This window comes from Pristiophorus japonicus, unplaced genomic scaffold (genome assembly GCF_044704955.1).
Source record: "Pristiophorus japonicus isolate sPriJap1 unplaced genomic scaffold, sPriJap1.hap1 HAP1_SCAFFOLD_3662, whole genome shotgun sequence".
Taxonomy (NCBI): domain Eukaryota; kingdom Metazoa; phylum Chordata; class Chondrichthyes; family Pristiophoridae; genus Pristiophorus; species Pristiophorus japonicus.
In genome coordinates, this window is record NW_027253502.1 from 1 (window position 1) to 14538 (window position 14538).

Here is a 14538-nt window from a genome sequence, read left to right on the forward strand (position 1 = left end):
GCCGGGAGGGGAGAGAGGGGCGGGGCCGGAGAGGGGAGAGAGGGACGGGGCCGGGAGGGGAGAGAGGGGACGGGCCGGGAGGGGAGAGGGGAGGGGGGGGGGCCGGGAAGAGGGGAGAGGGGCCGGGCCTGGAGGGGAGAGGGGCCGGGCCGGGAGGGGAGAGGGGGGCGGGGCCGGGAGGGGAGAGGGGCCGGGCCTGGAGGGGAGAGGGGCCGGGCCGGGAGGGGAGAGGGGAGGGGAGGAGGGGCCGGGCCGGGAGGGGAGAGGGGCCGGGCCTGGAGGGGAGAGGGGCCGGGCCTGGAGGGAGAGGGGCCGGGCCGGGAGGGGAGAGGGGGGCGGGGCCGGAGGGGAGAGGGGCCGGGCCTGGAGGGGAGAGGGGCCGGGCCGGGAGGGGAGAGGGGAGGGGAGGAGGGGCCGGGCCGGGAGGGGAGGAGGGCCGGGCCGGGAGGGGAGATGGGCGGGCCGGGAGGGGAGAGGGGAGGGGAGGAGGGCCGGGCCGGGAGGGGAGAGGGGCCGGGCTGGGAGGGGAGAGGGAGGGGAGGGAGGGGCCGGGCCGGGAGGGGAAGAGAGCGGACGGGCTGCTTGGTTACGGGATGCCCGCACTGGCACGTTGGATCCGATGGCCCTGTGGGCAGTGCACCATTCCCGGGTCAGTGATGGGAGAGTCGGACGGTCCGGGTCCGGGTCAAGGGCGGTTCTCGGAGCAGTTAGGGAGTCTGGGACCCCGAGAGTTTGGGTTTGAAGGATCCAAGAAGCGACTGCACGCCTTTCCTGACGCTGGAACCGACCCTCCTGGCGACGGAGTCTGCACACGGCACGGCCAGAGAGTTCCCAAGCCACCGGGGGGCGGGCGTCCAAACACTTCTGGTATCGCAGCTGGGGAACAAGGGGAGAGCGAGAGGGGTGAGAGATCAAAAAATCCCCGGGCCGGAGAGAGCGCGCTGCATCGGGACCCCCCCCAAACACACACCATGGGACCCCCCCCCCATACACACACCAGGGACCCCTCCCCCCATACACACACCATGGGACCCCTCCCCCCATACACACACCATGGGACCCCTCCCCCCATACACACACCATGGGACCCCTCCCCCCATACACACATCATGGGGTCCCTCCCCCCATACACACCCATGGGACCCCCCCCCCCCCATACACACACCATGGGGACCACACACCATGGGGACCCCCCCCCCATACACACATCATGGGGTCCCCTCCCCGCATACACACACCATGGGGACCCCTCCCCCCATACACACACCATGGGAACCCTCCACCCATACACACACCATGGGACCCCCCCTCCATACACACACCATGGGACCCCCCCCCCATACACACACCATGGGACCCACCCCCCCATACACACACATGGGACCCCCCCCCCCACAGACACACACCCATGGGGACCCCCCCCCCCACAGACACACACCATGGGACACCCCCCCCCATACACACACCATGGGACCCCGCCCCCCCCCATACACACACCATGGGACCCCGCCCCCCCCAAACACACACCATGGGACCACCCCCATACACACACCATGGGACCCCCCCCATACACACACCATGGGACCCCTCCCCCCATACACACACCATGGGACCCCCCCCCATACACACACCATGGGACCCCTCCCCCCATACACACACCATGGGACCCCTCCCCCCATACACACACCATGGGACCCCTCCCCCCATACACACATCATGGGGTCCCCTCCCCCCATACACACACCATGGGACCCCCCCCCCATACACACATCCATGGGGACCCCTCCCCCCATACACACACCATGGGGACCCCCCCATACACACATCCATGGGGTCCCTCCCCGCATACACACACCATGGGACCCCTCCCCCATACACACACCATGGGGACCCCTCCCCCCATACACACACCATGGGGACCCCTCCCCCATACACACATCATGGGACACCTCCCCCCATACACACACCATGGGGACCCCTCCCCCCATACACACACCATGGGGACCCCTCCCCCCATACACACATCATGGGGACCCCTCCCCCCATACACACACAAGGGACCCCCCCCATACACACATCATGGGACCCCTCCCCCCATACACACGCCATGGGGACCCCTCCCCCCATACACACGCCATGGGGACCCCTCCCCCCATACACACACCATGGGACCCCGCCCCCCCATACACACACCATGGGGACCCCTCCCCCCATACACACACCATGGGGACCCCTCCCCCCATACACACACCATGGGACCCCCCCCCATACACACATCATGGGACCCCTCCCCCATACACACACCATGGGGACCCCTCCCCCCATACACACACCATGGGGCCCACCCCCCATACACACACCATGGGACCCCCCCCATACACACATCATGGGACCCCTCCCCCCATACACACACCATGGGACCCCCCCCCATACACACACCATGGGGACCCCTCCCCCCATACACACACCATGGGGACCCCTCCCCCATACACACACCATGGGACCCCTCCCCCATACACACACCATGGGACCCCTCCCCCCATACACACATCATGGGGTCCCCTCCCCCCATACACACACCATGGGACCCCCCCCCCCCCCATACACACACCATGGGCACCCCTCCCCCCATACACACATCATGGGGTCCCCCCCCCATACACACATCATGGGGTCCCCTCCCCCCATACACACACCATGGGACCCCCCCATACACACATCATGGGACCCCCCCCATACGCACACCATGGGGACCCCTCCCCCCATACACACACCATGGGGACCCCTCCCCCCATACACACACCATGGGGACCCCTCCCCCCATACACACACCATGGGGACCCCCTCCCCCCATACACACACCATGGGGACTCCTCCCCCCATACACACATCATGGGGACCCCTCCCCCCATACATACAACATGGGGACCCCTCCCCCCATACACACACCAAGGGACCCCCCCCCATACACACATCATGGAACCCCTCCCCCCATACACACACCATGGGGACCCCTCCCCCCATACACACACCATGGGGGACCCCTCCCCCCATACACACACCAAGGGGACCCTCCCCCCATACACACATCATGGAACCCCTCCCCCCATACACACACCATGGGGACCCCTCTCCCCATACACACACCATGGGACCCCCCCCCATACACACATCATGGGACCCCTCCCCCCATACACACACCATGGGGACCCCTCCCCCCATACACACACCATGGGGCCCACCCCCCCATACACACACCATGGGACCCCTCCCCCCATACACACATCATGGGGTCCCCTCCCCCCATACACACACCATGGGACCCCCCCCCATACACACACCATGGGGACCCCTCCCCCCATACACACACCATGGGGCCCCCCCCATACACACATCATGGGGTCCCCTCCCCCCATACACACACCATGGGACCCCTCCCCCCATACACACACCATGGGGACCCCTCCCCCCATACACACACCATGGGGACCCCTCCCCCCATACACACACCATGGGGACCACTCCCCCCATACACACACCATGGGGACCCCTCCCCCCATACACACACCATGGGGACCCCTCCCCCCATACACACATCATGGGGACCCCTCCCCCCATACACACATCATGGGGACCCCCCCCCCCATACACACACCATGGGGACCCCTCCCCCCATACACACACCATGGGGACCCCTCCCCCCATACACACACCAAGGGACCCCCCCCCCATACACACATCATGGGATCCCTCCCCCCATACACACACCATGGGGACCCCTCCCCCCATACACACACCATGGGGACCCCTCCCCCCATACACACACCATGGGACCCCGCCCCCCCATACACACATCATGGGGACCCCTCCCCCCATACACACACCATGGGGACCCCTCCCCCCAGACACACACCATGGGGACCCCTCCCCCCAGACACACACCATGGGACCCCCCCCATACACACATCATGGGACCCCTCCCCCCATACACACACCATGGGGACCCCTCCCCCCATACACACACCATGGGGCCCACCCCCCATACACACACCATGGGACCCCCCCCCATACACACATCATGGGACCCCTCCCCCCATACACAGACCATGGGGACCCCTCCCCCCATACACACACCATGGGGCCCACCCCCCATACACACACCATGGGACCCCCCCCCCATACACACACCATGGGGACCCCTCCCCCCATACACACACCATGGGGACCCCTCCCCCATACACACACCATGGGACCCCTCCCCCCCATACACACATCATGGGACCCCTCCCCCCATACACACACCATGGGGACCCCTCCCCCCATACATACACCATGGGGACCCCCCCCATACACACACCAAGGGACCCCCCCCCATACACACATCATGGGACCCCTCCCCCCATACACACACCATGGGGACCCCCTCCCCCCATACACACACCATGGGGACCCCTCCCCCCATACACACACCATGGGACCCCCCCATACACACATCATGGGACCCCTCCCCCCATACACACACCATGGGGACCCCTCCCCCCATACACACACCATGGGGCCCACCCCCCATACACACACCATGGGACCCCCCCATACACACATCATGGGACCCCTCCCCCCATACACACACCATGGGACCCCCCCCCATACACACACCATGGGACCCCCCCCCATACACACACAATGGGGACCCCTCCCCCCATACACACATCATGGGGTCCCCTCCCCCATACACACACCATGGGCACCCCTCCCCCCATACACACACCATGGGGACCCCCCCCATACACACATCATGGGGTCCCCTCCCCCCATACACACCATGGGGACCCCCCCCCATACACACATCATGGGACCCCCCCATACGCACACCATGGGGACCCCTCCCCCCATACACACACCATGCGGACCCCTCCCCCCATACACACACCATGGGGACCCCTCCCCCCATACACACACCATGGGGACCCCTCCCCCCATACACACACCAAGGGGGACCCCTCCCCCCATACACACATCATGGGGACCCCTCCCCCATACATACACCATGGGGACCCCTCCCCCCATACACACACCAAGGGGACCCCCCCCCCATACACACATCATGGAACCCCTCCCCCCATACACACACCATGGGGACCCCTCCCCCCATACACACACCATGGGGACACCTCCCCCCATACACACACCATGGGGGACCCCTCCCCCCATACACACACCATGGGGACCCCTCCCCCCATACACACACCAAGGGACCCTCCCCCCATACACACATCATGGAACCCCTCCCCCCATACACACACCATGGGGACCCCTCTCCCCATACACACACCATGGGACCCCCCCCCATACACACATCATGGGACCCCTCCCCCCATACACACACCATGGGGACCCCCTCCCCCCATACACACACCATGGGGCCCACCCCCCATACACACACCATGGGACCCCCCCCTTACACACACCATGGGACCCCTCCCCCCATACACACACCATGGGACCCCTCCCCCCATACACACACCATGGGACCCCTCCCCCCATACACACATCATGGGGTCCCCTCCCCCCATACACACACCATGGGACCCCCCCCCATACACACACCATGGGGACCCCTCCCCCATACACACACTATGGGGCCCCCCCCCATACACACAATCATGGGGTCCCCTCCCCCCATACACACACCATGGGACCCCTCCCCCCATACACACACCATGGGGACCCCTCCCCCCATACACACACCATGGGGACCCATCCCCCCATACACACACCATGGGGACCCCTCCCCCATACACACCATGGGGACCCCTCCCCCCATACACACACCATGGGGACCCCTCCCCCCATACACACATCATGGGGACCCCTCCCCCATACACACATCATGGGGACCCCTCCCCCCATACACACATCATGGGGACCCCCCCCCCCATACACACACCATGGGGACCCCTCCCCCCATACACACACCATGGGGACCCCTCCCCCCATACACACACCAAGGGACCCCCCCCCCATACACACATCATGGGATCCCTCCCCCCATACACACACCATGGGGACCCCTCCCCCCCATACACACACCATGGGGACCCCTCCCCCCATACACACACCATGGGACCCCGCCCCCCCATACACACATCATGGGGACCCCTCCCCCCATACACACACCATGGGGACCCCTCCCCCCAGACACACACCATGGGGACCCCTCCCCCCAGACACACACCATGGGACCCCCCCCCATACACACATCATGGGACCCCTCCCCCCATACACACACCATGGGGACCCCTCCCCCCATACACACACCATGGGGCCCACCCCCCATACACACACCATGGGACCCCCCCCCATACACACATCATGGGACCCCTCCCCCCATACACAGACCATGGGGACCCCTCCCCCCATACACACACCATGGGGCCCACCCCCCATACACACACCATGGGACCCCCCCCCCCATACACACACCATGGGGACCCCTCCACCCATACACACACCATGGGGACCCCTCCCCCATACACACACCATGGGACCCCTCCCCCCATACACACACCATGGGACCCCTCCCCCATACACACACCATGGGGACCCCTCCCCCCATACACACACCATGGGGACCCCACCCCATACACACACCATGGGGACCCCCCCCATACACACACCAAGGGACCCCCCCCCATACACACATCATGGGACCCCTCCCCCCATACACACACCATGGGGACCCCTCCCCCCATACACACACCATGGGGACCCCTCCCCCCATACACACACCATGGGACCGCCCCCCATACACACATCATGGGACCCCTCCCCCCATACACACACCATGGGGACCCCTCCCCCCATACACACACCATGGGGCCCACCCCCCATACACACACCATGGGACCCCCCCCCCATACACACATCATGGGACCCCTCCCCCCATACACAGACCATGGGGACCCCTCCCCCCATACACACACCATGGGGCCCACGCCCCATACACACACCATGGGACCCCCACCCATACACACACCATGGGGACCCCTCCCCCCATACACACACCATTGGGATCCCTCCCCCATACACACACCATGGGACCCCTCCTCCCATACACACACCATGGGGACCCCTCCCCCCATACACACACCATGGGGACCCCCCCCCATACACACACCATGGGGTCCCCTCCCCCCATACACACACCATGGGACCCCCCCCCCCATACACACACCATGGGGACCCCTCCCCCCATACACACACCATGGGGACCCCTCCCCCCATACACACACCATGGGGACCCCTCCCCCCATACACACACCATGGGGACCCCTCCCCCCATACACACATCATGGGGACCCCTCCCCCCATACACACATCATGGGGACCCCTCCCCCCATACACACATCATGGGGACCCCTCCCCCCATACACACACCAAGGGACCCCCCCCCATACACACACCATGGGGACCCCTCCCCCCATACACACACCATGGGGCCCACCCCCCATACACACACCATGGGACCCCCCCCCATACACACACCATGGGGACCCCTCCCCCCATACACACACCATGGGGACCCCTCCCCCCATACACACACCATGGGGACCCCTCCCCCCATACACACACCAAGGGACCCCCCCCCATACACACATCATGGGACCCCTCCCCCCATACACACACCATGGGGCCCACCCCCCACAGGGACCGGGGCATCCTGACGGGACCCACCCCCCCACTTCCCGGGAGGGGCACTGCTCCAACAAGCACCGAGTGGCAGTGAGCAGGCAGCCCCCCAAGGCCCCACTCACCATGCAGCCTGTCCCCCAAGGCCCCACTCACCATGCAGGCAGCCTGTACGGCCTCCGACAGCCCAGCAGCATTGGGCTCGCACCAGAACATGTGACAGTCAAACTGGTCCGGGCCGGCCGCCATGATGAAGGCGAAGGAATGGACGTCGCGGCCCACACCCATAAACGAGAGAAAACGCACGCGGCACTCCGACAGAACCTCGTCACTCTGTGAATAAACAACAAAACAGGTTAACGGAGGGCGACGGGGGAGAGGAGAGGGCACCCGGGCCGACAGGGGAAAGTGTGTACCTGGGTTGAGGGAGGTTCTGTCTGTGATAATGGCCATTTCTCATTGCAATTCCCCAATAGGTTCCAGACTGTAAGACTGTCGACACCAGTCAGGTTACAGATATCTCCCTGAGGGAGAGGAACTGAGAGACACCAGTCAGTGTACAGATATTTCCCTGAGGGAGAGCGACTGAGAGACACCAGTCAGTGTACAGATATCTCCCCGAGGGAAAGGGACTGAGAGACAGTAGTCAATGTACAGATATCTCCCTGAGGGAGAGGGACTGAGAGACACCAGTCAGTGTACAGATATCTCCCTGAGGGAAAGGGACTGAGAGACAGTAGTCAATGTACAGATAGCTCCCTGAGGGAGAGGGAATGAGAGACACCAGTCAGTGTACAGATATCTCCCTGAGGGAGAGGGACTGAGAGACACCAGTCAGTATACAGATATCTCCCTGAGGGAGAGGGACTGAGAGACACCAGTCAGTGTACAGATATCTCCCTGAGGGAGAGGGACTGAGACACACCAGTCAGTGTACAGATATCTCCCTGAGGGAGAGGGACTGAGACACACCAGTCAGTGTACAGATATCTCCCTGAGGGAGAGGTGACTGAGGTGTACCAGTGACAGAGCCCCCTCTGTTCAGGTATATCAGTTATGTCTTGGTTTGAGTTTACCTCTGGCCCCACTGACAATAATTGGGAAAGCAAGCTGAGGACACAGAGCCTGCAAAGGGAGAGAAACAGGTTCAGTGATTGGGCAAGGTGGCAGATGGAGAATAACATGGGAAATGTGAAATTATTCGCTGTGGTAGGAAGAATGGTATAGTTTTTTTTTAAAAAGGTGAGAGACAAGTAATTGCTGGGATTCAGAGATTTGGGGATCCTTGTCCACGAATCAGAGAGTTAGCATGCAGGTACAGCAAGCAAGGAAAGCAAGTGGTATGTTGGCCTTTATTGCGAGGGGGATAGAGTATGAGTCAGGAAGTCTTGCTAAAATTGTACAGGACGATGGTCAGACCACACCTGAAGAACTGCACACAGTTTTGGTTTCCTAATTTAAGAAAGGATATACTTGGCATTGGAGGCAGTTCAGAGAAGGTTCACAAGGTTGATTCCTGAGGTGAAGAGGTTGTCTTATGAAGAAAGGTTGAGCAGGTTGGGCCTATACCCATTGGAGTTTAGAAGACAGAAACATAGAAAATAGGTGCAGGAGTAGGCCATTCGGCTCTTTGAGCCTGCACCACCATTCAATAAGATCATGGCTGATCATTCCCTCAGTACCCCTTTCCTGCTTTCTCTCCATACCCCTTGATCCCTTTAACCGTAAGGGCCATATCTAACTCCCTCTCGAATATATCTAACGAACTGACCTCAACAACTCTCTGCAGTAGAGAATTCCACAGGTTCACAATTCTCTGAGTGAAGAAGTTTCTCCTCATCTCGGTCTTAAATGGCTTACCCCTTATCCTTAGACTATGTCCCCTGGTTCTGGACTTCCCCAACATCGGGAACATTCTTCCTGCATCTAACCTGTCCCGTCCCGTCAGAATCTTATATGTTTCAATGAGATCTCCTCTCATCCTTCTAAATTCCAGTGAATATAACCCTAGTCGATCCAGTCGTTCTTCATATGTCAGTCCCGCCATCCCGGGAATCAGTCTGGTGAACCTTCGCTGCACTCCCTCAATAGCAAGAATGTCCTTCCTCAGATTAGGAGACCAAAACTGAACACAATATTCCAGGTGAGGCCTCACCAAGGCCCTGTATAACTGCAGTAAGACCTCCCTGCTCCTATACTCAAATCCCCTCGCTATGAAGGCCAACATGCCATTTGCCTTCTTCACCGCCTGATGTACCTGCATGCCAACTTTCAATGACTGATGTACCATGATACCCAGGTCTCATTGCACCTTCCCTTTTCCTAATCTGTCACCATTCAGATAATATTCTGCCTCCCTGTTTTTGCCACCAAAGTGGATAACCTCACACTTATCCACATTATACTGCATCTGCCATGCATTTGCCCACTCACCTAACCTGTCCAAGTCACCCTGTAGCATATCAGCATCCTCCTCACAGCTCACACCACCACCCAGTTTAGTGTCATCTGCAAACTTGGAGATATTACACTCAATTCCTTCGTCCAAATCATTAATGTATATTGTAAATAGCTGGGGAAGAGTGATCATAATATGGTAGAATTCTTCATTAAAATGGAGAGTGACACAGTTAACTCAGAGACTAGGGTCCTGAACTTAAAGAAAGGTAACTTCGATGGTATGAGACGTGAATTGGCTAGGACAGACTGGCGAATGATACTTAAAGGGTTAACGGTGGATAGGCAATGGCAGACATTTAAAGATCACATGGATGAACTTCAACAATTGTACATCCCTGTCTGGTGTAAAAATAAAATGGGGAAGATGGCTCAACCGTGGCTAACAAGGGAAATTAGGGATAGTGTTAAATCCCAGCATTGAACCTTGCGGTACCCCACTAGTCACTGCCTGCCGTTCTGAAAAGGACCCGTTTATTTCTACTCTTTGCTTCCAGTCTGCCAACCAGTTCTCTATCCACGTCAATACATTACCCCCAATACCATGTGCTTTAATTTTGCACACTAATCTCTTGTGTGAGACCTCATCAAAAGCCTTTTGAAAGTCCAAATACACCACATCCACTGGTTCTCCATTGTCCACTCCACTAGTTACACCTTCAAAAAATTCTAGAAGATTTGTCAAGCATGATTTCCCTTTCATAAATCCATGCTGACTTGGACCGATCCTGACACTGCTTTCCAAATGCACTGCTATTACATCTTTAATAATCGATTCCAACATTTTCCCCACCACCAATGTCAGGCTAACGAGTCTATAATTCCGTGTTTTCTCTCGCCCTCCTTTTTTTTTTTAAAAGTGGGGTTACATTAACTACCCTCCAATCCATAGGAACTGATCCAGAGTCTATAGAATGCTGGAAAATGACCACCAATGCATCCACTATTTCTAGGGCCACTTCCTTAAGTACTCTGGGATGCAGACTATCAGGCCCTGGGGATTTATCGGCCTTCAATCCCATCAATTTCCCTAACACTATTTCCTGACTAATAAGGATTTCCTTCAGTTCCTCCTTCTCACTAGACCCTCGGTCCCCTAGTATTTCTGGAAGGTTATTTGTGTCTTCCTTCGTGAAGACAGAACCAAAGTATTTGTTCAATTGGTCTGCCATTTCTTTGTTCCCCATTATAAATTCACCTGAATCTGACTGCAAGGGACCTACATTTGCCTTCACTAATCTTTTTCTCTTCACATATCTATAGAAGCTTTTGCAGTCAGTTTTTATGTCCCCTGCAAGCTTCCTCTCATACTCTATTTCCCCCCTCCTAATTAAACCCTTTGTCCTCCTCTGCTGAATTCTAAATTTCTCCCAATCCTCAGATTTACTGCTTTTTCTGGCCAATTTATATGCCTCTTCCTTGGATTTAACACTATCCCTAATTTCCCTTGTTAGCCACGGTTGAGCCACTTTCCCCGTTTTATTTTTACGTCAGACAGGGATGTACAATTGTTGAAGTTCATCCATGTGATCTTTAAATGTCTGCCATTGCCTATCCACCATCAACCCTTTAAGTATCATTCGCCAGTCTATCCGAGCCAATTCACGCCTCATACCATCGAAGTTACCTTTCATTAAGTTCAGGACCCGTGTCTCTGAATTAACTGAGTCACTCTCCATCTTAATGAAGAATTCTACCGTATTATGGTCACTCTTCCCCAAGGGGCCTTGCACCAAGATTGCTAATTAGTCCTCTCTCATTACACATCACCCAGTCTAGGATGGCCAGCCCCCTAGTTGGTTCCTCACCATATTGGTCTAGAAAACCATCCCTAATACACTCCAGGAAATCCTCCTCCACCGCATTGCTACCAGTTTGGTTAGCCCAATCAATATGTAGATTAAAGTCGCCCATGATAATTGCTGTATCTTTATTGCACACCTCCCTAATTTCCTGTTTGATGCTGTCCCCAACCTCACTACTACTGTTTGGTGGTCTGTACACAACTCCCACTAGTGTTTTCTGCCCTTTGGTATTCCGCAGCTCCACCCATACCGATTCCACATCATCCAGGTTAATGTCCCTCCTTACTGTTGCATTAATTTCCTCTTTAACCAGAAACACTACCCCACCTCCTTTTCCTTTCTGTCTATCCTTCCTGAATGTTGAATAACCCTGGATGTTGAGTTCCCAGCCTTGGTCACCCTGGAGCCAAGTCTCCGTGATGTCAATTATATCATATCTGTTAACAGCTATCTGCGCATTTAATTCATTCACCTTATTAGGAATGCTCCTCACATTGAGACACAGAGCCTTCAGCCTTGTTTTTTTTAACACTCTGTCCTTTTAGAATCATGTTGTAATGTGGCCCTTTTTGATTTTTGCCTTGGGTTTCTCTGCCCTCCACTTTTACTTATCTCCTTTCTACCTTTTGCTTCTGCCCCCATTTTACTTCCCTCTGTCTCCCTGCATTGGTTCCCATCCCCCTGCCATATTAGTTTAAATCCTCCCCAACTGCACTAGCAAACACTCCCCCTGGACATTGGTTCTGGTCCTGCCCAGGTGCAGACCGACCGGTTTGTACTGGTCCCACCTCCCCCAGAACCGGTTCCAATGTCCCAGGAATTTGAATCCCCCCTCTTGCACCATTCCTCAAGCCACGTATTCATCTTAACTATCCTGCGATTCCTACTCTGGTAGCAATCCTGAGATTACTACCTTTGAGGTCCTATTTTTTAAATTTAACTCCTAGCTCCCTAAATTCAGCTTGTAGGACTTCATCCTGCTTTTTACCTATATCGTTGGTACCTATGTGCACCACGACAGCTGGCTGTTCACCCTCCCTCTCCAGAATGCCCTGCAGCCACTCGAGATATCCTTGACCCTTGCACCAGGGAGGCAACATACCATCCTGGAGTCTCGATTGCGGCCGCAGAAACGCCTATCTATTCCCCTTACAATCGAATCCCCTATCACTATCGCTCTCCCACTCTTTTTCCTGCCCTCCTGTGCAGCAGAGCCAGCCACGGTGCCATGAACTTGGCTGCTGCTGGTCTCCCCTGATAAACCATCTCCCCCAACAGTATTGAAAACGGTGTATCTGTTTTGGAGGGAGATGACCGCAGGGGACCCCTGCACTGCCTACCTTCCCCTGCTCTGCCAGATGGTCACCCATTCCCTACCTGCCTGTGTAACCTTTACCTGTGGTGTGTCCAACTCACTAAACGTAATATTACCAGAGGTGATGTTATTGAAACGCATAAGATTCTGAGGGGGCTGGACAGGGTAGATGCAGAGAAGATGTTTCCCCTTGTGAGGGAATCTAGAACTAGGGGGTATAGTTTCAGAAGGGGTCGTCCATTTAAAACTGAAATGAGGAGGGATTTCTTCTCTGAGGGTAGAGGAGGCTGGGTCATTGAATATATTTAAGGTGGAGATAGACAGATTTTTGAACGATAAGGGAGTCAAGGGTTATGGGGAGCGGGCGGGGAAGTGGAGTTGAGGCCAAAATCAGATCAGTAATGATCTTATTGAATGGCGGAGCAGACTCGAGGGGCCGAATGGCCGACTCCTACCATAACATAACATACGAAATAGGAGCAGATGCTGAGAGGTTGTTTCCCCCGGGCTGGGGAGTCTAGAACCAGGGGTCACAGTCTCAGGATAAGGGGTCGGTCATTCAGGAATGAGATGAGGAGGAATTTCTTCACTCAGAGGGCGGTGAATCTTTGGAATTCTCTGCCCCAGAGGAATGTGGAGGCTCAGTCGTTGAGTATATTCAAGAACAAGATCAATAGATTTTTGGACTCTCGGGGAATCGAGGGATATGGGGATCGGGCAGGAAAGTGGAGTTGAGGTCAATGATCAGCCGTGATCTTATTGAATCGGCGACTCCTGCTCCTCATTCTTATGTTCTTACTCTGAAGTAAAATTGCTGATACTCATTTGTGAGGACGATAGCAGCTCCTCCCCCATCCCTCTCTCCCCTCACCTCCTCGTTGATGATGGTGAGAGTTGCGGAGGCCACGTTGACAATGACTGGAGTCCAGCTCTGTTTGCTGCTGCTCAGGATCCTGTTCTCCAGCGCACTGTTTATCACATCCATTCCTGCGGGTCAGAGCAGAGCCATGAGGACCGGTCACGGGGGGGGGCTCACTACAGGGAGAGGGGGGGGGGCTCACTACAGGGAGAGGGGGGGGCTGTTCACTACAGGGAGAGGGGGGGGGGGCTCACTACAGGGAGAGGGGGGAGCTGTTCACTACAGGGAGAGGGGGGGGCTCACTACAGGGAGAGGGGGGGCTGTTCACTACAGGGAGGGGGGGGGGGGCTCACTACAGGGAGAGGGGGGGCTCACTACAGGGAGAGGGGGGGCTGTTCACTACAGGGAGAGGG

General features: G+C 57.4%; 1 protein-coding gene across 1 annotated transcript; it reads right to left on the minus strand.

Annotated features, from left to right (window-relative positions):
• Positions 1 to 501: 501 nt before the first annotated feature.
• LOC139250293 (amyloid beta precursor protein binding family B member 1-like) lies at positions 502 to 14254 on the minus strand. Its single transcript, XM_070872783.1, is given in 4 exon segments — positions 502 to 836; positions 838 to 876; positions 7846 to 8022; positions 14138 to 14254. Coding segments are annotated over 4 exon segments (459 nt in total). The 5' UTR covers positions 14252 to 14254; the 3' UTR covers positions 502 to 707.
• Positions 14255 to 14538: the final 284 nt, after the last annotated feature.